General features: G+C 35.7%; 1 protein-coding gene across 7 annotated transcripts in view; it reads left to right on the forward strand.

The window, feature by feature from the left end:
* Positions 1 to 23,786, forward strand: part of EXOC6 (exocyst complex component 6) — a gene marked incomplete at its 5' end in the record, with an annotated part of 209,091 nt that overhangs the window by 66,055 nt on the left and 119,250 nt on the right. For all 7 annotated transcript variants that reach the window (XM_082674090.1, XM_082674094.1, XM_082674096.1 and 4 more), the window contains 5 exons: positions 4,033 to 4,185; positions 6,266 to 6,334; positions 11,710 to 11,793; positions 22,397 to 22,443; positions 22,567 to 22,687. In XM_082674090.1, the coding sequence (XP_082530216.1) occupies positions 4,033 to 4,185; positions 6,266 to 6,334; positions 11,710 to 11,793; positions 22,397 to 22,443; positions 22,567 to 22,687 (474 nt within the window). The remainder of the gene's footprint in view (positions 1 to 4,032; positions 4,186 to 6,265; positions 6,335 to 11,709; positions 11,794 to 22,396; positions 22,444 to 22,566; positions 22,688 to 23,786) is intronic.

Consider the following 23,786-nt stretch of genomic DNA (forward strand, 5'->3'; position numbering starts at 1 on the left):
GAAAGAGTTTAGACATATGGGGTAAGGTGCAAAGGTTTAATGTATAATGTATAGTAATTATAGTCCCAGAAGGAGAAAAGAGAGAGAATAGGGCATAAAAAATATGGACAGACCTTGAAGCCACAAAAGTGCTATGAATTCTAAGCAGAAGAAATACAAACCCATATTTAGGCATATAATAGTAAAATACTGAAAACTAACAAAGAAAAATTTAAAACAGCCAGAGGAAAAAATGTATTATCTTCAAAAGGACAATAATAATATCAGTCAATAGCTGACTTCTCAGCAGAATCAGTGGAAGCCAAAACATAGTGAAAAGTGTATCTGAAGTGCTGATAAGCCTTATGTGTCAACCTAGAATTCTGTACCTAGCTAAAATCTTTTAGAAATGAAGGTGAAATGAAGGTATTTTTCAGATAAATAAAAACCTAGAGAATTTTTTTAGCAGACCTGCACTAAAGGAAATATTAGTGTTTTCAGACATAAAATCATCCCAGTTAGAAGGCCAGAGATGCAGAAGTAAATAGAAAGGGCAACTATTTGGGATAAAACTACATATCTATTGGCTGTATGAAACAAGATCATCTTATAAGGTTTATGTATGTATAGAATTAACAGTGTGAAACAACAACCGTACTTAAGTTGGGAGGGGAATTGATATGAGTTTTAAAAACTGTTAAATTATGCTGCTTTCAGAAGACGTATCTTACATATAAACATATAGAGAGGTTGAAAGCAAAAGGATGGAAGAGTTGTATCATGAAAAGATTAACCAAGAGAAAGCTGATGTATGTACATTAATATTAAAGTAGGCTTTAAGACAAAAAGCTTAAGAAAGAGTAACATTTCATAGTGATAAAAGTTCAGTTCATCAGGAAAATAAACAATTCTAAATTTATTTCTATCTAATAACATAGTCTCAAAATATATAAAGGCAAAAATTGTCAGAATTAAAAGGAGAAATAGACATCTTGACAATCATAATAGATTTCAACACTCCTCTCAGTAACTACTAGAGCCAATAGATATAGTAAGGATTTAGTCCTTTAAAATAACGATTAGCAACCCTGACCTAATTGACACATGTAACACTGTATCTCTTGATTTCAGAATATACATTTTTTTTTTTTTTTCGGTACGCGGGCCTCTCACCGTTGTGGCCTCTCCCGTTGCGGAGCACAGGCTCCGGACGCGCAGGCTCAGCGGCCACGGCTCACGGGCCCAGCCGCCCCGCAGCATGTGGGATCTTCCCGGACCGGGGCACGAACCCGTGTCCCCTGCATCGGCAGGCGGACTCTCAACCACTGCACCACCAGGGAAGCCCCAGAATATACATTTTTAAAGAACATTTATCAAAATTGATTATGTTTTGGTCCATAGAGGAAATGTCAATACATTTCAAAGGATTGAAATAATACAGAACATATTATCTGGCCACATTGGAATTATTCCTGAAACTGGTAATAAATAGATAAGTAGAAAATCCCTATATATTTGGAAATTAAGAAATAAAATTCTAAATAACCCATGGGTCAAAGAAGAAACTCATTTGAAACCAGAAAATATTTTGAATTATAATGAAAATGTGATATATGAAAAACTGGTAGGATATGATAAAAGTCAAGTTTAAGGGAAATTTGTAGGCTTAAATTTATAAATTAGGAAAGAAAGGCAGAAATCAATGATCCTAAGTATCCATTTCAAGAAGTTAGAGAAACAGTAGCAAGTTAAACTCAATGAAAGTAGAAGTATTGATGTGACACAAAAAGCACAGGCAACATAAACAAAAATAAGTGGAATTGCATCTAACTCAAAAGCTTCTGCATAGCAAAGGAAACAGAGTGAAAAGACAACCTACGGAATGGAAGAAAATACTTGCAAACTGTATATCTGATTAGGGGTTAGTCTCCAAAATATGTAAGGAAATCATACAACTTAATAGCAAAAAACAAAACAAAACAAAACTAATCACCTGATTAAAAAGTGAGCTAGGGATTTGAAAAGACATTTCTCCAAAGGAGACATAAAAGTGGCCAACAGATATATGAAAAGATGCTAAACTTTATTAACCATTAGGGAAATGCAAATCAAAATCACAATGGGATGTCACTTTACACCTCTCGAGATGGCTATTATCAAAAAAACAAAAGATAGCAAGTGTTGGTAAGGATGTAGAGAAATTAGAACTCTTGCAAAATGTTGGCGGGAATGCATAATGGTGTAGCTGCTATGGAAAACAGTATGGAGGTTCCTCAAAAAGTTAACAATGGGGACTTCCCTGGTGGCACAGTGGTTAAGAATCTGCCTGCCAATGCAGGGGACATGGGTTTGAGCCCTGGTCTGGTAAGATCCCACATGCCACAAAGCAACTAAGCCCGTGTGCCACAACTGCTAAGCCTGCGCTCTAGAGCTCACGAACCACAACTACTGAGCCTGCATGCCACAACTACTGAAGCCCACGTGCCTAGAGCCTGCGCTCCGCAACAAGAGAGGCCACCACAATGAGAAGCCCGAGCACTGCATCCAAGAGCACTGCTTGCCACAACTAGAGCAAGTCCATGCGCAGCAATGAAGACCCAACACAGCCAAAAAAAATTTAAAATAAATCAACTAATTAAAAAAAAAAGTTAACAATGGAGCTATCATATGTTCTACTATGGGTATTTATCCAAAAAACCTGAAATCGGGGTCTTGACGAATATTAGCACTCCCATGCTCTTTGCAGCATTATTCACAATATCTAAGATGTGGAAACAATGTAAACGTCCATTGACAAATGAATGGATTAAGAAAATGTGGTATGTACCTGTAATGGAATACTATCCAGTCTTTAAAAAGGAAATTATCAGCTATCTTAGTCAAATTCGTAGAATCAAAGAGTGGGATGGTGGTTACCAGGGGGAAATGAGGAGTTACTAATCAACAGACATAAAGTTTCAGTATAGATGAACAAGCTCTAGGGAATTCCTTGGCAGTCCAGTGGTTAGTGATACCTACCAGGGTTCTTGGCCTTCCCTAATCAGTAGAAATTGACTAGAGGCCAGACAAGAAATTCAGCCAAGGCTTTACTGGGGCCCCTGCTGCAGCAGGGGGGGAGTGAGAACAGACAACAGGTTCCCTTGCTTGCTTACTCCCTGAGGAGGGGCGAGCTTGTTCCTTATATGGGGTGAGGGTAGGGGTGTGTCCATGGGTCAGGCCGGAGGGGTGACTTAGGTGTTTTGCCCACCCTTTAGGTGGCCTCATGTGTAGAGGGCATGCGCAGTACCCTGCTTTTGCTCTGGGCTCTTAAAAAGTGGCAGTGGGGTTTTTTGGTCCCTTTGTATCTTTTGTCCATAGTTTGCCCCAACTGTGCATGCATGCAGTTATTTTTAGTCCCTTATAGTTTCTTTGTATTTTGTTGCTGGAGGAGAGGTTCGTCCAGGTGCAAGTTTTGCAGCATTGAAGCAAAGGGTCCCAGGTCCTAGGCCTGTCTCAGTTAGAACTCTGAGCTTTCACTGCCGTGGGCCCAGTTCTGTCCCTGGTCGGGGAACTAAGATCACACAAGCTGCACAGTGCGGCCAAAAAAAAAAAAAAATGATGAACAAACTCTAGAGGTCTTCTATAAATATCAGTATTATACCTATCAACAATAATGTATTAAATTATTGATATACATATTAATAATGTAATATGTATGTACACTTAAAAATTTGAGGGTAGATCTCATGTTAGTGCTTACCACAATAAAATAAAATTGAAAAAAAGAAACTGGAAGGAGATAATCAAGAGTAGAAATCAATATAATAGAAAACAAAATACAAAAGGGAGTATCAGCAAAGACAAAAGTTGGTTCTTAGTCTTTTCAGATAAAATTGATAACCTCTGCAAGACTGTTGAAAAAAGGAGGGTGCAAATCATGAACAAAAATGGGACATCATTCCAGATCCTATACCTACAGACATTAAAAATATGAGAAAATATGAATAACTTCTTGAACGAATTTTGACTACAATAATTTTTCAAATAAACTTAATTTTTCTTTTTCCCAAATAGGCACAGCAGCAGAAACTCTTCAGTGTTATTCTGCAGAAGCAAAATAATGTAAAATTTGGGAAGACTATATATATAAATGATAGAATTCCAGAAGAAAGGAATGAAATTGTATTGAAACCTGTATTTGAGGAAGAGGATGAGAATGAAGAGGAGGTGATGGGAATTTGTTTCTTTCTTTGTATCTTTTTTTGTTTCTATCTTTCTTTCTTCCTTCCTTCCTTTCTTTTCTTCCTTTTTTCCTTTCTTTCCTTCCTCCCTCCCTCATCTATTATTGGATGTCTTTTTTCTCTTGAGTTGTAATGTTGTCTGTGTGACGCTCAGTCTTGCCATGTGGAAACTGAATTTACGTAGATCAGTTTGTAATGAGCTATTAGGGCAAAGGAGTCGTCTGAAATGTTAGACTGAGTAATTGACAGATAAACAAGATATATTGTAGATTATATTTGTAAGCTGCAGATAGTTGAACCTAGGTTTTCTGCCATAATTAGCAGTAAAAGTGTAAATTTAATGCTATTTTTGTAGTGATCACTGATAATTTAATTACCTGTGGCAGACATTTAATTGCATGATGGCTTAACCTTGCCATTTAGACTAATTCTGGATAGCCTACCTTTTTTTCCTTCGGCTGGTGCTGAGATACTACAAAATAATTTTAATATGATTAAAGTTAAGTTTTCAATTTCTTAAAAAAGTTTTACTAAGTCTAGAAACCTTGAAATTGTCCTAAATATTTGCTTTCTTTTATCCTCTTCATTCAAATTCATTCCTAGTTCTAGTGCTTCTTTTGTTCCCTCCACGAAGTCTTCTGTTGAGCCTACTTTTTATCTTTTCCGTTGAATTCCTTTTGAATTTAGTTAATACCATAAGGAGTCTAGTATTCCCAATTGTTTATAAGTTTTGCCTTGTCAGTGAGAGTTTAAATTCTTTTTCTAAGGACACTGTTGGGGTGTAGTAAGATCTTTTAATTGATTGATTAAAAAGGAACCATATAAATATGTGTCCATGGCGTCTCTGTGTTTGGGGGAACCGCTGAGTGTTCAGTATGTACATTTGCACTATATGCCTGAGGATGAGTGAGTCTGTATGTATTTGTGAGTGTGTGTGTGTATATATATGTGTGTGTACGTATATGTATGTTAATATGTATATATGTATGTATATACATTTATGTTTGCATATATAGTAGATGTCTGATATACAGATAAATAAACAGCCTTAAATAGTTTAATGTCTTTCTAATGTGGAATTAATGTGGCCTGATTAGTCCCTTGAAATGAAATAAATGTTTTTGAAATCTACTTTTTTGCTCTTTCTTAATCAATATTCAGAGAATCTCTGTAAGTCTTTTCTCCCTTGAGATTCAGAATGGTAAAAATGGACCATCTAGTCTTCGTGTCTCAATTTTCCGTAGTCTGTTTTGTATATCTTTAATTGCTGGGAACATTGCCATCAGGCCCGACACCCAAATCCATACTCTAAGAGAAACTTGGTTGTTTCCCTGTTCTTTCCAATCTATTTAATTATTACTACATTTTGTTTCTATCATTTTCCCAAATAAGTAACTCTATAATAAAAATAATTTAAGTTCACTCAGAGGATTCATGAGAATAGAAATGTGTTCCTTTAAAAAGAGTTTATTTCTCAAGTTTGGGGAACTTTATATTACTGTTTCTTTAATTGTAAGATGTACTTTAAAAAATATTATTAACATCTCAGAATCGGGAAAAATCTTAAAATTGATGATACTACAGTTTCAAGTGGTAGTGTTTTTTTTCCTTCGTTAGTGTTCCATAAAATAATAATGATGATTTCTTCAATTTGATGAAATAATTATAAGTCGTGCATAAGAGAAGGAACTTCATCTATAGGTAAATCATACATTTGTGCACCATCTTTACCAGAAGCAATAATGATGTATCTAGTTATCCATAGCAATTTTCTGGCAATCTATCAAGCATGATAAAGATATACAGTCTCTCCCCTTTATTACCTTATAATCTAAAATAGTCAACAATGATGATAAATATATGCAGAATGAATTACTAAACAAATGCCAAAACAAAATAAGCATTGTGTTTATAGTGTGTGCTTTTTATAGTTGATAAATGTTATAGTACGAAGTCCATGAATCTCCTTGTCTAACTTTATATTATTCAACAGTAGACTAGTAGTTTGACCTATAATTTTTTTTTTTTTTGACCTATAATTTTTTAAAAATGGTTTTATTTTTCAGGTTTTAACTGTTCAGGATCTTGTTGATTTTTCCCCTGTTTACCGATGTTTGCACATTTATTCTGTTCTGGTAAGTATCTTTTGTATATGTGCATGGGTGTATATATATATATATATATATATATGTCTGTGTGTGTATACATATGTGTGTATACACATTTGTGTGTGTATATTTGTATTATTAAAAAGACAGGTATTCATTTTAGGCCTGCTTTTCTAAAGGCTGACCACAAGCTCATTGAGCTCTAAACCTTCATGCAATATGTTTTTGTGAAATATCCACTGTGTGTAAGGCAGTTACTTTTTTCTTTAACTTAATCATGGTACACTTTCAAGTATACTTTTCATGTATGTTTAAAGAACCTTACATTTCTCCCTTCTTGCCTTTGTACTGTTGTATCACAGTTACTTTTAAGTATGTTACTTCTACATTTGTTTACCCCACACTACATTGTTTTTAGTTTTGGTTAAACAATTATCTTTTTAAAAAACATAATCGCACTATTCTCATATAATTCATATACCCAAAATTTTACCCTTTTAAAGTATACAGTTCAGTGGTTTTAGTATAATTCACAAGGATGTGCAACCATTACAACTAATTCCAGCACATTTTATTACTACAAAAAGAAACCTCTTACCTGTTAGCAGTCACTCCTTATTCTCCCCTCCCCCCAGTCCCTGACAACCATTAATTTACTTTCTGTCTCTATGGATTTGCCTATTCTGGTATTTCATATAAATGGAATCATACTATAGGTGGCCTTTTGTGTCCAACTTCTTTCATATAGGTAGAAGTTTAAGTTATTGATTGAGATCTGTCTTCTTTTTTATTGATTTTATTTTTGGCAGTGTTGGATCTTTGTTGCTGCTCACGGGCTTTCTCTAGTTGTGACAAGTGGGGGCTACTCTTTGTTGTGGTGTGTGGGCTTCTCATTGCGGTGGCTTCTCTTGTTGTGGAGCACGGGCTCTAGGTGTGTGGGCTTTGGTATTTGTGGCACGCAGGCTCAGTAGTTGCAGCACACGGGCTTAGTTGCTCTGTGGCATGTGGGATCTTCCTGGATCAGGGATTTAACCCATGTCCCCTGCATTAGCAGGTGAAGTCTTTTTTTTTTTTTAAATTTTATATATTTTTGGCTGCATTGGGTCTTCATTGCTGCACGCAGGCTTTCTCTAGTTGCGGCGAGCGGGGGCTACTGTTCGTTGCGGTGTGCGGGCTTCTTATTGCAGTGGCTTCTCTTGTTGCAGAGCAGGGGCTCTAGGTGCACGGGCTCAGTAGTTGTGGCTCACGGGCTCTAGAGTGCAGGCTCAGTTGTGGCACATGGGCTTAGTTGCTCCGCGTCATGTGGGATCTTCCCGGATCAGGGCTCGAACCCGTGTCCCCTGCATTGGCAAGCAGAGTCTTAATCACTGAGCCACCAGGGAAGTCCTGTCAGTTATATTCTTAACCACTATGACACCAGGCAAGTCCCTTTCTTTTTTTTTTTTTTTGCGGTACGCGGGCCTCTCACTGTTATGGCCTCTGCTCCGGACGCGCAGGCTCAGCGGCCATAGCTCACGGGCCCAGCCGCTCCACGGCATGTGGGGGTCTTCCCGGACCGGGGCACGAACCTGTGTCCCCTGCATCGGCAAGTGGACTCCCAACCACTGGGCCACCAGGGAAGCCCCCTTTCTTCTTTTTTAATACAGACATTTAAAGCTATAAATTTCCTTCTAACCACTGCTTTAGCTGCATTCCATGAGTTTTGGTGTGTTGTGTTTTTGTTTCCATTTATTTCAAAGTATTTTCTAATTTCCTGTGATTTCTTCTTTAACCCATTAGTTGTTTAGAAATGTGTTTAATCTCCATGTTTGTGAATTTCTGTTCACAAAAAAAAGTTCTTCCGTCATTGATTCCTAATTTAATCCCACTGTAGTCACAGATCATACTTTGTATGATTCCAGTCCTTTTAAATTTATTGAGGCTTGTTTTATGGCATAACATGCTTTATCCTGGAGAATGTTTCATGTATACTTGAGAATAATGTGTATCTGGCTGTTGTTGGGTGGTGTTTTCTATAGCCATCAGTTAGGTTTAGTTGATTATAGTGTTCACATCTTCTTTATCCTTGTTGATCTTTTGCTTGTTTTGTCTGTTATTAAAAATGGCATTATTGAAGCCTCCAGCTATAACTGTTGAATTGTCTGTTCTTCCTTAGTTCTGCCACTTTTTGCTTCATATATTTTTGAGGCTTTGTTGTTACGTGTGTATATGTTTATAATTGTTATGTCTCTGTAGTAAGACCTTTTTTCACTATAAAATGTGTTTCTTTGTAATATTTTTTGTCTTAAATTCTATTTTGGCTGATATTAGTATAGGCACTCAGGCTCTTTTGGTTACTCTTGGCATGGTATATTTTTTTATTATGTTATTTTTGACCTTTTTGTGTCTTTGAATCTAAAGTGTGTCTCTTGTAGGATAGCATATAGATGGATCTGTTTTCTTTTCAGTTCAGTCTGCTGATCTCTTCCTTTTGATTGGATTGTTTAGTTCATTTATATTTAATGTAATTGCTGATAAGGTAGGATTTACATCTACCGGTTGTTTTAATATGTCTGATGTCTTTTTTTGTTCCTCTCTTTCTCCATTATTGCCTTCTTTTGCATCAAATAGATATTTTCTCATGTACCATTTTAATTCCCTTGTCATTTATTTATATGCACACACACACACACACACATTTATATATTTAGTATTTTCTTAGTGTTTGCCCTGGGAATTACAACTAACATCTTTATCTTAAAACAGTATAATTAGTTCTCATTAATCCCTCTCCTTTGTGTTATTTTTCTCATACTAATTATATATTTACACATTAGCCATTGACACAGTTTTATAATTCTTTATGCAGTTGTTTTTTTAAATTAGAAAAAAAAAGAGTTACAAACAAAAATACACATATACTGTCTTTATATTTTCCTCTGTATTTACTTTTACTGGTACTTTTTATTTCTTCATGTGAATTAGAGTTACTGTCTAGTGTCCTTGCGTTTCTGCCTGAAGTACTCCTGTTAGTGTTTCTTTTAGGGAAGGTTCTGGTAGTGTCAAATTCTCTCAATTTTGTTTATCTGGGAGTGTCTTAATTTCTCTTTTGCTTTTTTTTTTTTTTTGGCCACACTGTGCAGCTTGTGGGATCTTAGTTCCCCAACCAGCGATTGAACCTGGGCCCTCGGCAGTGAAAGCACAGAGTCCTAACCACTAGACCACCAGGGAATTCCCTCTCCTTTGCTTTTTAAGAGTAGTTTTGTTGGATATAGAATTCTTGGTTTTTCTTTCAGCGCTTTGAATATGTCATCCCACTGCCTTCTTAAGCCATTTACTTTTAAGGAGTTTTGAGGTTTGGATCATTTATGTAATTGAAAAAAGAATGGTAATTATGTTAATTAGAGCAAATAGAACTATCTTTATTTGTTAACTTTTTTCTTTTAGTCCTCTATTAAAAGACAGGACTAGTTCTGCACTTCCTAGCTGAGATGAAAGTGATCTAACAGCACAATATCAATGTAAACTTGCTGTTTTACAGATAAGTAAGTGACGTTTCAAGTGTGTTGAACTTCATTGAATAGACCTTTAAAAAGAGTTTCTCTTTTTAAAGCTATAATAAATCATAGTGTAGTATCAAAACAATAATACTTTTAGTCTAGTCTCTGATAAAATATTTCTTTCAGTGTGTGTGAGTATAAACTACCTTAACTTCATAGATTCTTTTCAATGTGAGGTGGTAGTATATACATTTAACTGCATTCATACCTGAGGCAAACAGAGGGTAGGTTCCATCACGATTACACTGCTATCTGTAGTAACATTGAAAACTAGGCTTCCTTTTGTCTAATCACATGAAGTTGTTTTTTTGTTTTGTTTTGTTTGTTTTTATAAATTTATTTTATTTATTTATTTTTGGCTGCGTTGGGTCTTCGCTGCTGTGTGTGGGCTTTCTCTAGTTGTGGCAAGCAGGGGCTACTCTTTGTTGCAGTGCACGGGCTTCTCATTGTGGTGGCTTCTCTTGTTGCGGAGCACGGGCTCTAGGCACACGGGCTTCAGTAGTTGTGGCGCATGGGCTTAGTTGCTCCGCAGCATGTGGGATCTTCCCGGACAAGGGCTCGAACCTGTTTCCCCTGCATTGGCAGGTGAATTCTTAACCACTGCGCCACCAGGGAAGCCCCACATGAAGTTTTATTCTTTCACAACTCCTTTCAAATTGGATGTTCTCCTATAAGTTTTTGAGTTTGGTGTAGAGGAATGATTTTTTGCTTTGATAGTGCACAATTTTTCTGTCTTTTATGGCAGCGTGCTACAGTGAGTTCCAGTAGGCACTTCTGTTACTTTGTATTATTCCTGTTCTATATGTGTATGATCTGCAAGAGACCATGAGTGTTTGTTGTTCTTTCCCCAGTGCCTTCCATTTTACCTGATATTTCATAAAGATTTGCTGCATTTAGTAATTGACTCTTTAACACAACACTCAGTTTTTAATACAGACACATTATATACTTTATCTGGGAGTTTATGTCAACAGGCACTAAGTCCTCTGGGAAAGACTGTATCTTTATACCTGTGTAACAAATGTGGCTGTTGGCAGGTCTCAGTTTCTTGCTGCATGGGCTGTCTGCAAGTCTGCCTGATAGTCTTCATGACGTGGCAACTGGCTTTCCCCAGAAGTGAGTGATCTGAGAGAGACCAAATGAAAACCATGATGCCTTTTATAACTTAATCTCAGAAGTGACATACTTTTACTTCTCCTGCATCCTATTGGTCACATAGACCAACCTTGGTACAATGTGGGAGGAGACTACACAAGGGATCTTTGGGGGGTGTCTTGGAGGCTACCACACTTACTTTATAAAAGAAAGACATATCCTTCACTGATACCTGGTGGTACCATTGTGCATTGTCTTGATGTGTAAAAACTTCCAAGGTGCCAAATAAAGGAGAAGTCTTCTTTAATGATTAATCAAGGGACAGTATTCACAAAGGGTTCCTCCCTTTCTCTTCCTGTGCAGATTAATAGTAAACCATGTTAGAAATAGTGTATTTTGTCCTGTGGTCAGATTTTCTTAGTTCTTGTACAACATATTCAGAAGTTGAGGCTTGCCAACTAATTTTCTTAATTTCCTTCACTGACAGCGATATTTTCTTTCATCAGTCAAAAATGTATAAAGGCTAAGTGACAAGTTGGGCAACAGTCAAATTATTTGAACTTACCTTTAGTCTTCATGATACCAAATAAGGTTACTATCTATGAACCATAATGCCAAAACTTGTTCTTGGTATTCAATATGAAATACCATTCCGCATTTAAATCCAGTTGTTAAAAACTGAAAAATGACTCTTACGGGGTAAAGTTTTCTGTTTAGCAGTGTGTTTGTGTATGTGTGTTTTTCATTACTCTTCTGATTTTATTTTAGGGTGATGAGGAAACATTTGAAAATTATTACCGAAAACAAAGAAAGAAACAGGCAAGACTGGTATTGCAACCCCAATCAAATATGGTAAGTATGTGAAAATTTTGAATTGGTTATGTTGAAGTTTTTATCCTCTTTAATTTCTTCAAGGCATGCATTCAACTACAAATATTTATTGAATACCTACCATTTCCAATCATTGGTTTAGGTGTGAAGGTTACAGCAGTGAACAAAATGGCTATGGCTAAGTCCCTTCTCTCATGAAACATTCTATTAGGGAAGATAGACTGTAAGTGAATAAATAAGACAATGAATACATAAAAAGATAAATAAGTAAATATATAAAATGTCAGGGAGTGATAATTAGTTTCTGACGATGTGATAGACTGTGTATCTTGATTAATTGTTCTACTGAAAAAACAGCTAAAGGTGCTGGATAAAACATTTTTTAAAATCTTAAGTTCTTTTTAAATGTACTGAGTATCAGGTAGGAAAGTATAGTCCTGACGAAGACGAAATAAGTAATCTGAAAGGGCTTTGTTTGTGGGATTTTTATTAGCCATTCTCAAGAATATATGTATTTTTTTGGTTACAAAATTGTGATGTATTCACTGTAAAAAAATAAGGAAAAATTGAAATAAAATAATCCATAATGTAAAAAAAAAAACCAAACTAAGTCAATATGGAACTGTTCTATATGTTGGTTATGGTGATAGGTATGTGACTAGACGTATTTGTGAAAACACATAGAAACAGCACATGAAAAAGAGTTTTGTTCATGTAACTTATACCTCAATACACCTAAATATAAGAAAAACAAAACAGGAAAACCTAAATGAGGAAAGAAATTCAGACAGGCATAATGAAGAACTGAATGTAGCTTTTATCCTAGGGGCATGGGCTGAATGGGAAAGCATAAGTTTTGAGGACATAGGGGTACAGGGGGCTAAGCATAGAGTCACCCAAAGTGGGTGATAAGAGACTGTCTCCTTTGTAAGGCTGAGACTCCAAAGAATTATAGCCCATTATTAGTATGACCTAGAGATAAAACCATCTAGCAAAAGCTCTCTGGTCCTTCTGCCAAATACACTAAAGAAAATTACCTATCCCAAATCCTGGTGCTGAGTGAACAAAGAGAAAAAATCTCTGAGAATTCATAACAAGCAGTTCCTCAAATGTGTTTGCAATCCAAATTCATTCTACTTGGATAATCAAAAAAATCTCAAGCTGAAAATTTAAAGTGGTTCCATTTTGATATTGTCTCCAGGTGCCTAGTAGAAGCAAATGCAGTTCTTCTCCGAACCTTCATACCAAATTAAAGGATATCCATAGTTGAGGTTTCAAGGAAAATTAGCAACTCATACTCAGAATTAGCTATCAAACAAGTGAGAATCATTAGAAATATTGACAACAGAAATCAATTGTAAAAGACTTTCAATGTTTGAGTTATTAGGCATAGAATATAAAATAACACTATTATATTTAAAGAAATAAAAGGCAAGCTTGCTGATATCATTAGGCAACAAGAAACTCTAAAGGAATTACCAAAAAAATGTGGAAAAAAAATCAAGTAGAATACCTAGTAATTAAAGATATATTAGCCAGGGCTTCCCTGGTGGCACAGTGGTTGAGAGTCCGCCTGCCGATGCAGGGGACATGGGTTCGTGCCCCGGTCCAGGAAGATCCCACATGCCGCGGAGCGGCTGGGCCTGTGAGCCATGGCCGCTGAGCCTGCGCGTCCGGAGCCTGTTCTCCTCAACGGGAGAGGCCACAGCAGTGAGAGGCCCGCGTACCACAAAAAAATAAAAAATAAAAAAAAAGATACACTAGCCAACATGAAAAATTTTGTGAACAGGTTGATGAATTCTCTTAGTTGATCTGAAGAAATTGCTAGACTACATCATAGAGTGACAAAAGAATGAAAATATAGAAGAAAGATAGGGGAGATACAGAGAGGTCTAACATATTTAGTTGCAGTTTTAGAAAGAGAGGATAGAACAAGAGGGACAGAGGAATATTTGAGGTAATACCTGAGAACTTACTAAGACAGATGAGAAACAGAAACCTACAGTCAAGTCCAAGGAATCCAAGTAGCTTAAATAAAAAGAAGTACACTTTTAGAGAACTTAAAATGAAAATGTAGAACACCAAAGATAAAGAGAAAATAGAAGACCTGAAAAACATTATGAGCTAAGTGAACTAATTGACATTTATCGAATAATTCACCCAAAACAGCAGAATACATGTGCTTTTCCAAGTGTACCTGGAAGTTTCACCAAGATAGATCATATTCTGGGTAATAAAATAAATCTCAATAAATATTTAAAAACTTGAAATTGTACAAAGTGTGTCTTTTTCCTACAAGAGAATGAAATTATCCATATGCAAAAAAATGAATGTTGATGCTTACCTCATTCAGCATTTCAAGAAATGGATCATGGACCCAAATATAAGAGCTAAAATTGTAAAACTTTTAGAAAAGACAAAGGTTAAAATTTTTGTGACTTTGGGTTAGGCAGTATTTTCTTAGGTGAGATACATAAAGCATGAACCATAAAAGAAAGAAATTGATAGATTGAACATCAAAATGGAAAACTTCTACCCTTCAAAAGGCAGTATCAAGAAAATGAAAAGACAAGACATAGATGGAGAGAACATTTGCAAAACTCATGTCTAATGAAAGGCTTGTATCCAGAATATATAAAGAACTTGTATAACTAACTAAAGACAGACTAAAAAGATTCAAATAGACATTTTACCAAAGATACACAGATGGCAAGTAAGCACATGAAAAGATGTTAAATATCATTTTTCATCAGGGAAATGCAAATTAAAACCACAATGAGACACCTCTACATACCTACTAGAATGGCTAAAATTAAAAAGATCGATAATAGCAAGTGCTGGTGAGGATTTGGAGCAGGTAGAACTCTCATAAACTTCTGATAGGTATAAATATTGTACTGCCACTTTGGAAAATAGTTTGACAGTTTGTTATAATGTTAAGCATACACTTGCCATATGACCCAGCACTTCTACTCCTAGGTTTTTACCTGTGAGAGATGAAAATTTATCCACATAGTGGCTCATATGTGAATGTTTATAGTAGCTTTATTCATAAATGCCAGAAACTGGAAACATCTCAAATGTCTGTGAGCTAGTGAATAGATAAACAGATTGTTTTATCTCGGGCTTCCCTGGTGGCGCAGTGGTTGAGAGTCTGCCTGCCAATGCAGGGGACACGGGTTCATGCCCCGGTCCGGGAAGATCCCACATGCCGTGGAGCAGCTAGGCCCGTGAGCCATGGCCACTGAGCCTGCACGTCCAGAGCCTGTGCTCTGCAACAGGAGAGGCCACAACAGTGAGAGGCCCGTGTACCAAAAAAAAAAAAAAAAAAAGTTGTACCTCGACATAATGGAATACTACTCAGCAGTAGAAAAGGAACTGATACATGCAGTGACATGGATAAATCTTAGAAACACTATTCTAGGTGAAAAAATTCAGATACAGCAAAGTTATGTATAGTACGATTTGTGTTACATGACATTTTTGAAAAGGCAAAACTATGGGATAGAATGGGATCTGTGACAACGGGCCAGGGTTGGGCAGAGTGATTCACTATAGAGGGGCATAAAGGGAACTTTTTATGAGACGGAAATATTCTATATCTTGATTTTGGTTGTGGTGACACAAATGTCTACGTTCATCAAAACTCATCGGACTCTGTATGTAAAAAGCGTTTTAATTTTGCTTTATGTAAATTATGCCTCAGTAAATTTGACTTTAAAAACAAAGATAAAGAGAAGACCTCAGAAATACCCAGAGAGAAGAGATTATTTTCAAATAAACAAGACAGTGGAATATTTTCAGTGCTGAAGGAAAATAGCTGTCTACCTGGGATTCTATATTCAGCGGAACAAGGGCAAAGATAGACATTTTCAGGCAAAGAAGAGGAGAGTTTGTTACCAAGACACCCTTACTAAAGAAAGGATATACTGCAGTCAAAAGGAAAGTGATGCCAACTGGAAGATAGGAGATGCTAGAATGAATGAATAGCAAGGAAAGTATAAATACGTGGACAAATCTGTGTTGACTGTAGAAAATAATATTAATAAAATATTATGGACATTAAAACAAGATAGAGTTGAAATGCACAGTAACAATAACATAAACATTAGAGTGAGATGGAAGTTAATGAAGTGAAACTGTTCTGCAGTTTTGGAATTGTCCAGAAAAGAGTAAAATTATTGATTAATTTTAGAGTTTGATTACTTAAGTATGCATAATGTAATTTCTGTAACCACTAAAAGAATAGAAACAATATATACTTAAATATAATTTTTATTTTTTCTCTACATCTGTGTCTCAGTTTCTGCCCTGCAAACCAGTTCATCTGTACCATTTTTCTAGGTTCCACATATATGTGTTAATATACGATATTTGTTTTTCTGACTTACTTCACTCTGTATGACAGTCTCTAGATCCATCCACGTCTCTACAAATGACCCAATTTCGTTCCTTTTTATGTCTGAGTAATATTCCATTGTATATATGTACCACATCTTCTTTACCCATTTGTCTGTTGATGGGCATTTAGGTTGCTTCCATGAACTGGCTACTGTAAGTAGTGCAGCAATGAACATTGGGGTACATGTGTCTTTTTCAATTACAGTTTTCTCTGGGTATATGCCCAGTAGTGGGATTGCTGGGTCATATGGTAATTCTATTTTTAGTTTTTTAAGGAACCTCCATAGTGGTATCAATTTACCTTCCCACCAGCAGTGCAAGAGGGTTCCCTTTCCTCCACACCCTGTCCAGCATTTGTTGTTTGTAGAATTTCTGATGATGCCCATTCTAACTGGTGTGAGGTGATACCTAATTGTACTTTTGATTTGCATTTCTCTAATAATTAGTGATGTTGAGCAGCTTTTCATGTTCTTCTTGGCCATCTGTATGTCTTCTTTGGAGAAATGTCTATTTAGGTCTTCTGCCCATTTTTGGATTGGGTTGTTTGTTTTTTTAATATTGAGCTGCATGAACTGCTTATATATTTTGGAGATTAATCCTCTGTCCGTTGATTCGTTTGCGAATATTCTCTCCCATTCTGAAGGTTGTATTTTCGTCTTGTTTATGGTTTCCTTTGCTGTGCAAAAGCTTTTAAGTTTCATTAGTTCTCATTTGTTTATTTTTGTTTTTATTTACATTACTCTAGGAGGTGGATCAAAAGAGATCTTGCTGTGATTTATGTCAAAGAGTGTTCTTCCTATGTTTTCCTCGAAGAGTTTTACAGTGTCTGGACTTGCATTTAGGTCTCTAATCCATTTTGAGTTTATTTTTCTGTATGGTGTTAGGAATGTTCTAATTTCATTCTTTTACATGTAGCTGTCAGGTTTTCTCAGCACCACTTATTGAAGAGACTGTCTTTTCTCCATTGTATATATCCTTGTCTCCTTTGTCATAGATTAGTTGACCATAGGTGCGTGGGTTTATCTCTGGGCTTTCTATCTTGTTCCATTGATCTATATTTCTGTTTTTGTGCCAGTACCGTATTGTCTTGATTATTGTAGCTTTGTAGTATAGTCTGAAGTCAGGGAGTCTGATTCCTCCAGCTCTGTTTTTTTCCCTCAAGACTGCTTTTGCTATTCGGGGTCTTTTGTGTCTCCATACAAATTTTAAGATTTTTTAGTTCTAGTTCTATAAAAACTGCCACTGGTAATTTGATAGGGATTGCATTGAATTTGTAGATTGCTTTGGGTAGTATAGTCATTTTCACAATATTGATTCTTCCAATCCAAGAACATGGTGTATCTCTTCATCTGTTGGTATCATCTTTAATTTCTTTCATCAGTGTCTTATAGTTTTCTGCATACAGGTCTTTTGTCTCCCTAGGTAGGTTTATTCCCAGGTATTATTCTTTTTGTTGCAATGGTAAATGGGAGAGTTTCCTTAATTTCTCTTTCGGATTTTTCTTCATTAGTGTATAGGAAAGCAAGAGATTTCTGTGCATTTATTTGTATCCTGCAACTTTACTAAATTCATTGATTAGCTCTAGTAGTTTTCTGGTGGCATCTTTAGGATTCTCTATGTATAGTATCATGTCATCTGCAAACAGTGACAGTTTTACTTCTTCTTTTCCAATTTGTATTCCTCTTATTTCTTTTTCTTCTCTGATTGCCGTGGCTAGGACTTCCAAAGCTATGTTGAATAATAGTGGTGAGAGTGGACATCCTTGTCTTGTTCCTGATCTTAGAGGAAATGCTTTCAGTTTTTCACCATTGAGAATGATGTTTGCTGTGGGTTTGTCATATATGGCCTTTATTATGTTGAGGTAGGTTCCCTCTATGACCACTTTCTGGAGAGTTTTTATCATAAATAGGTGTTGAATTTTGTCAAAAGCTTTTTCTGCATCTATTGAGATGATCATATGGTTTTTATTCTTCAGTTTGTTAATATGATGTATCACATTGATTGATTTGCATATATTGAAGAATCCTTGCATCCCTGGGATAAATCCCACTTGGTCATGGTATATGATCCTTTTAATGTGTTGTTGGATTCTGTTTGCTAGTATTTTGTTGAGGATTTTTGCATCTATATTCATCAGTGATATTGGCCTGTAATTTTCTTTTTTTGTAGTATCTTTGTCTAGTTTTGGTATCAGGGTGATGGTGGCCTCATGGAATGAATTTGGGAATGTTCCTTCATCTGCAATTTTTGGAAGAGTTTGAGAAGGATGGGTGTTAGCTCTTCTCTAAGTGTTTGATAGAATTCACCTGTGAAGCCATCTGGTCCTGGACTTCTGTTTGTTCGAAGATTTTTTTTTTTTTTTTTTTGCGGTACGCAGGCCTCTCACTGTTGTGGCCTCTCCTGTTGCAGAGCACAGGCTCCGGATGCGCAGGCTCAGCGGCCATGGCTCACGGGACCAGCCACTCCACGGCACATGGGATCCCCCTGGACCGGGGCACGAACCCGTGTCCCGTGCATCGGCAGGCGAACTCTCAACCCCTGCGCCACCAGGGAAGCCCAGTTGGAAGATTTTTAATCACAGTTTTAATTTCATTACTTGTGATTGGTCTGTTCATATTTTCTATTTCTTCCTGGTTCAGTCTTGGAAAGTTATACCTTTCTAAGAATTTGTCCATTTCTTCCAGGTTGTCCATTTTATTGGCATAGAGTTGCTTGTAGTAGTCTCTTAGGATGCTTTGTATTTCTGTGGTGTCTGTTGTAACTTCTTCTTTTTCATTTCTAATTTTATTGATTTGAGTCCTCTCTCTCTTTTTCTTGATGAGTCTGGCTGATGGGTTATCAGTTTGGTTTATCTTCTCAAAGAACCAGCTTTTAGTTTTATTGATCTTTACTATTGTTTTCTTTGTTTCTATTGCATTTATTTCTGCTCTGCTCTTTATGATTTCTTTCCTTCTGCTAACTTTGGGTTTTGTTTGTTCTTCTTTCTCTAGTTCCTTTAGGTGTAAGGTTAGATTGTTTATTTGAGCTTTTTCTTGTTTCTTGAGGTAGGCTTGTATAGCTATCAACTTCCCTCTTAGAACTGCTTTTGCTGCATCCCATAGGTTTTGGATCGTCGTGTTTTCATTGTCATTTGTCTTTAGGTATTTTTTGATTTCCTCTTTGATTTCTTCAGTGATCTCTTGGTTATTTAGTAACGTATTGTTTAGCCTCCATGTGTTTGTGTTTTTTACGTTTCTTTTTCCCTGTAGTTGATTTCTAATCTCATAGCGTTGTGGTCAGAAAAGATGCTTGGTATGATTTCAATTTTCTTAAATTTACTGAGGCTTGATTTGTGACCCAAGATGTGATCTATCCTGGAGAATATTCTGTGTGTACTTGAGAAGAAAGTATAATCTGCTGTTTTTGGATGGAATGTCCTATAAATATCAATTAAATCTATCTGGTCTATTGTGTCATTTAAAGCTTCTGTTTCCTTATTTTCATTTTGGATGAGCTGTCTATTGATGTAAGTGAGGTGTTAAAGTCCCCCACTATTACTGTGTTACTGTCAATTTCCTCTTTTATAGCTGTTAGCAGGTGCCTTATGTATTGAGGTGCTCCTGTGTTGGGTGCATATATATTTATAATTGTTATCTCTTCTTCTTGGACTGATCCCTTGATCATTATGTAGTGTCCTTCCTTGTCTCTTGTAACTTCTTTATTTTAAAGTCTATTTTATCTGATATGAGTATTGCTACTCCAGCTTTCTTTTGATTTCCATTTGCATGGAATATCTTTTTCCATTCCCTCACTTTCAGTCTGTATGTGTCCCTAGATCTGAAGTGGGTCTCTTGTAGACACCCTATATATGGGTCTTTTTTTTGTATCCATTCAGCAAGCCTGTGTCTTTTGGTTGGAGCATTTAATCCATTCATGTTTAGGGTAATTATTGATATGTATGTTCCTAGTACCATTTTCTTAATTGTTTTGGGTTTGTTTTTGTAGGTCCTTTTCTTCTCTTGTGTTTCCCACTTAGAGAAGTTGCTTTAGCATTTGTTATAGAGCTGGTTTGGTGGTGCTGAATTCTCTTAGCTTTTGGTTGTCTGTAAAGCTTTTGATTTCTCCATCAAATCTGAATGAGATCCTTGCCAGGTAGAGGTAATCTTGGTTGTAGTTTCTTCCCTTTCATCACTTTCATGCCACTCCCTTCTGGCTTGTAGAGTTTCTGCTGAGAAATCAACTGTTAACCATGTGGGAGTTCCCTTGTATGTTATTTGTTGTTTTTCTCTTGATGCTTTCAGTAATTTTTCTTTGTCTTTAATTTTTGCCAGTTTGATTACTATGTGTCTCAGCGTGTTTCTACTTGGGTTTATTCTGTATGGGACTGTCTGCGCTTCCTGGACTTGGGTGGCTATTTCCTTTCCCATATTAGGGAAGTTTTCGACTATAATCTCTTCAAATATTTTCTCGGGTTCATTCTTTTTCTCTTCTTCTTCTGGGACCCCTATAATGTGAATGTTGTTGCGTTTAATGTTGTCCCAGAGGTCTCTTAGGCTGTCTTCATTTCTTTTCATTCATTTTTCTTTATTCTGTTCCGCAGCAGCAAATTCCACCATTCTGTCTTCCAGGTCACTTATCCGTTCTTCTGCCTCAGTTATTCTGCTATTGATTTCTTCTAGTGTGTTTTTCATTTCAATTATTGTATTGTTCATCTCTGTTTGTTTGTTCTTTAATTCTTCTGGGTCTTTGTTAAACATTTTTTGCATCTTCTCTATCTTTGCCTCCATTCTTTTTCTGAGGTCCTGGATCATCTTAACTATCATTATTCTGAATTCTTTTTCTGGAAGGTTGCCTATCTCCACTTCATTTAGTTGTTTTTCTGGGGTTTTATCTTGTTCCTTCATCTGGTACATAGCCCTCTGCCTTTTCATCTTGTCTGTCTTTCTGCGAATGTGGTTTTTGTTCCACAGGCTGCAGGATTGTAGTTCTTCTTGCTTCTGTTGTCTCCTTGCCTCTGTCCTTCTTCTTGCTTCTGTTCTTCTTGCTTCTCTACTTAAATATAATTTTAAAAAGCTAGAATGATAAAAAAAAATGATGTCTTAGAGTTGATAAAAATGCTGATTTAAATCTATAAGTACTTGATAACATTGACTCAAAATATTTAAAGCAAAATTGCCACAGCTTAACGGATAAATAAAAACATCCATAAGCATAGTGGATGCTTCAGTATCTTATCAGCCAGTAGACAGAATATTAGTAAGAATACAGAACATGCTTAATAGGCTTATCTAATAAACTGTATAGAATTCTGTTTGGGAATTCCTTGAGGGTCCAGTGGTTAAGACTCAGTGCTTTCACTGCCATGGGCCCAGGTTCAGTCCCTGGTCGGGGAACTGAGATCCCAAAAGCCACACAGTGCAGCCAAAAAAAAAGGAATTCTGTTTCAACACCTGTAGAAACATTTTTTTAAGTACACATGGAACATAAAATGTGACTACATACTGTGTTATAAAGCAGGTATCAAGAAATATCAAACATTTGTGTCATGGAGACTGTATTCTCTGATCATAGTATTTTTAAGCCAAATAGTAATAACAGTCCCCTCTCTGAAAAAATCCAGATGTTTGAAATTTTTGATCACTTTTATGAAATATATAAAATATAATATTTGAACTTAATTGTTATATTTCATGTAATAAACTTTTATGAAATTCAAATGATCAAATATTTTCCTGTATACCTTTTGTTAAAATTATAAACTGTAGGAAATCATAGACCATTTTAAAGGAATTTGACTTTTATTATGAATCACATGAAAAGTCATTGGAGGGTTTTTAGCAAATGATATAATTATTTGATTACTGTTTGAAAACTATCATTCTGGCAGCTGTCTGGAGAATAGACTGTAGCGATCAAGCCTGAAAGCTTGGAAGACTAGGTAGGAGAATGATGTAATTGTCCAAGTGAGAGATGATGGTAACTTGAACTAGCCTGCTGAGAAGGAGGTTCTGAAATCATACTGCCTTTTTAATTTGTTTATTGTTCATTTCCTTTTGAATGCAAGTTCCATGAGGGGTAAGGACTTTTTGTTATTTACCAGTGTATCCTTGGTGCCTTATAAATGTATGCAGCATATAGTAGACTCTCAATAAATATTTGTTAATAAATGTTGCACTGATTTGGAACTTACTTTTATGTTACTGGTATTTATTGTTTTAAATTGATTTTTATTTTTCATTTAAAGCATGAAACAGTTGATGGCTATAGAAGATATTTCACTCAAATTGTAGGGTATGTATCTAATATGGCAATAAGTATTATTTTGATATTGTGTTATGTGTCAGAACTAATGATCTCCTATTTAGGTTTTAATTTTTTTTTAACTCATGTTATTTTGGTAATTACTGTTCTTAGGTTCTTTGTGGTGGAAGATCACATTTTACATGTGACCCAAGGATTAGTAACCAGGGCATACACTGATGAACTTTGGAACATGGCCCTCTCAAAGATAATTGCTGTCCTTAGAGCTCATTCAGTAAGTCAGACAATTTATGTTACTAAATTTTTAATTCAGTTACTTCTAGAACTTCTGAAATGCATAATGTCAGAAGGAAACTATACCTCCATCAGTTCTGCATTTTTTTTTGGTAATTGCTCAGATTTGGAAGTAGTAATGACAGGCCTTTGTTTGTCTGGTAATATTGCAACTGAGTGGGGCTTCTGAAGACACTTTTAGTCCAGCATTATAGAAGATGAAGAATTAAGCTGGTCTCATTAGTCTCAACTGACCTCTTCATTAGATCACTGAAAAGCACCATGAAGAAAGGGTTTTTAATTATCAGTCCAGATTCTTTGTTTCCAAAGTAAACTCCACCATTAAAACTCAGTAGAACTTGTTCTTCGATGTTTATAATTTGTTTGCAGTAATACAGTTATAAATTTCTTAAAAATATGCAGTTCTCAGAATTTGAACTCATTTAGAATAATGACCCTTTAAGTAATGAGAATTATTTTTATGAATGAAGGTAAAATGATAAAATATTTTTATAATATGCCTTTTGTGGAAATAAAAATATGTGTTATAAAGACTATTGAAATTAATAATTTTTTAGTGTGGACTTTTTCTTAAGACAATTTTGGGAGTTTACCGTCAGTGAAATTTCCCCAAACTTAAAGTTTTATAATCTATTATTTAAAGTTTTATTATTGAGAATAGAGATTGAAAGTATTTTGCAGGAAGATTATTAGTTTAAGTGATATTTAGATTATAAATACATTATATTTTTATTTATCAGGGACATAGATTCTGGATACAGTATTTGTCCAATGAACTACAACTTTTTCTAACATATTATAATAAAGAACAATACATTTTATCATGGTTTATATTCAGGCCAGCTATGAATATGTAATATGATAGTGTGCTTCCTATTAATTCCATGGCATCACGTATGAGATCCTAATATATTAAATGCAACATATCACATTTAAAATCTTATGACATGCTATTAAGGGAACAAGAATGAATTTCACTATCCCTTTGAAATTAATTATTTTTCTTTGGTGCATTACTAAGAAAATACTTAAATTGTCATTTCTTATATTGGAGAAATATATTGATTGTATCTCTTTTA

This window comes from Grampus griseus, assembly GCF_964374135.1.
Source record: "Grampus griseus genome assembly, chromosome: 16".
Taxonomy (NCBI): Eukaryota; Metazoa; Chordata; class Mammalia; order Artiodactyla; family Delphinidae; genus Grampus; species Grampus griseus.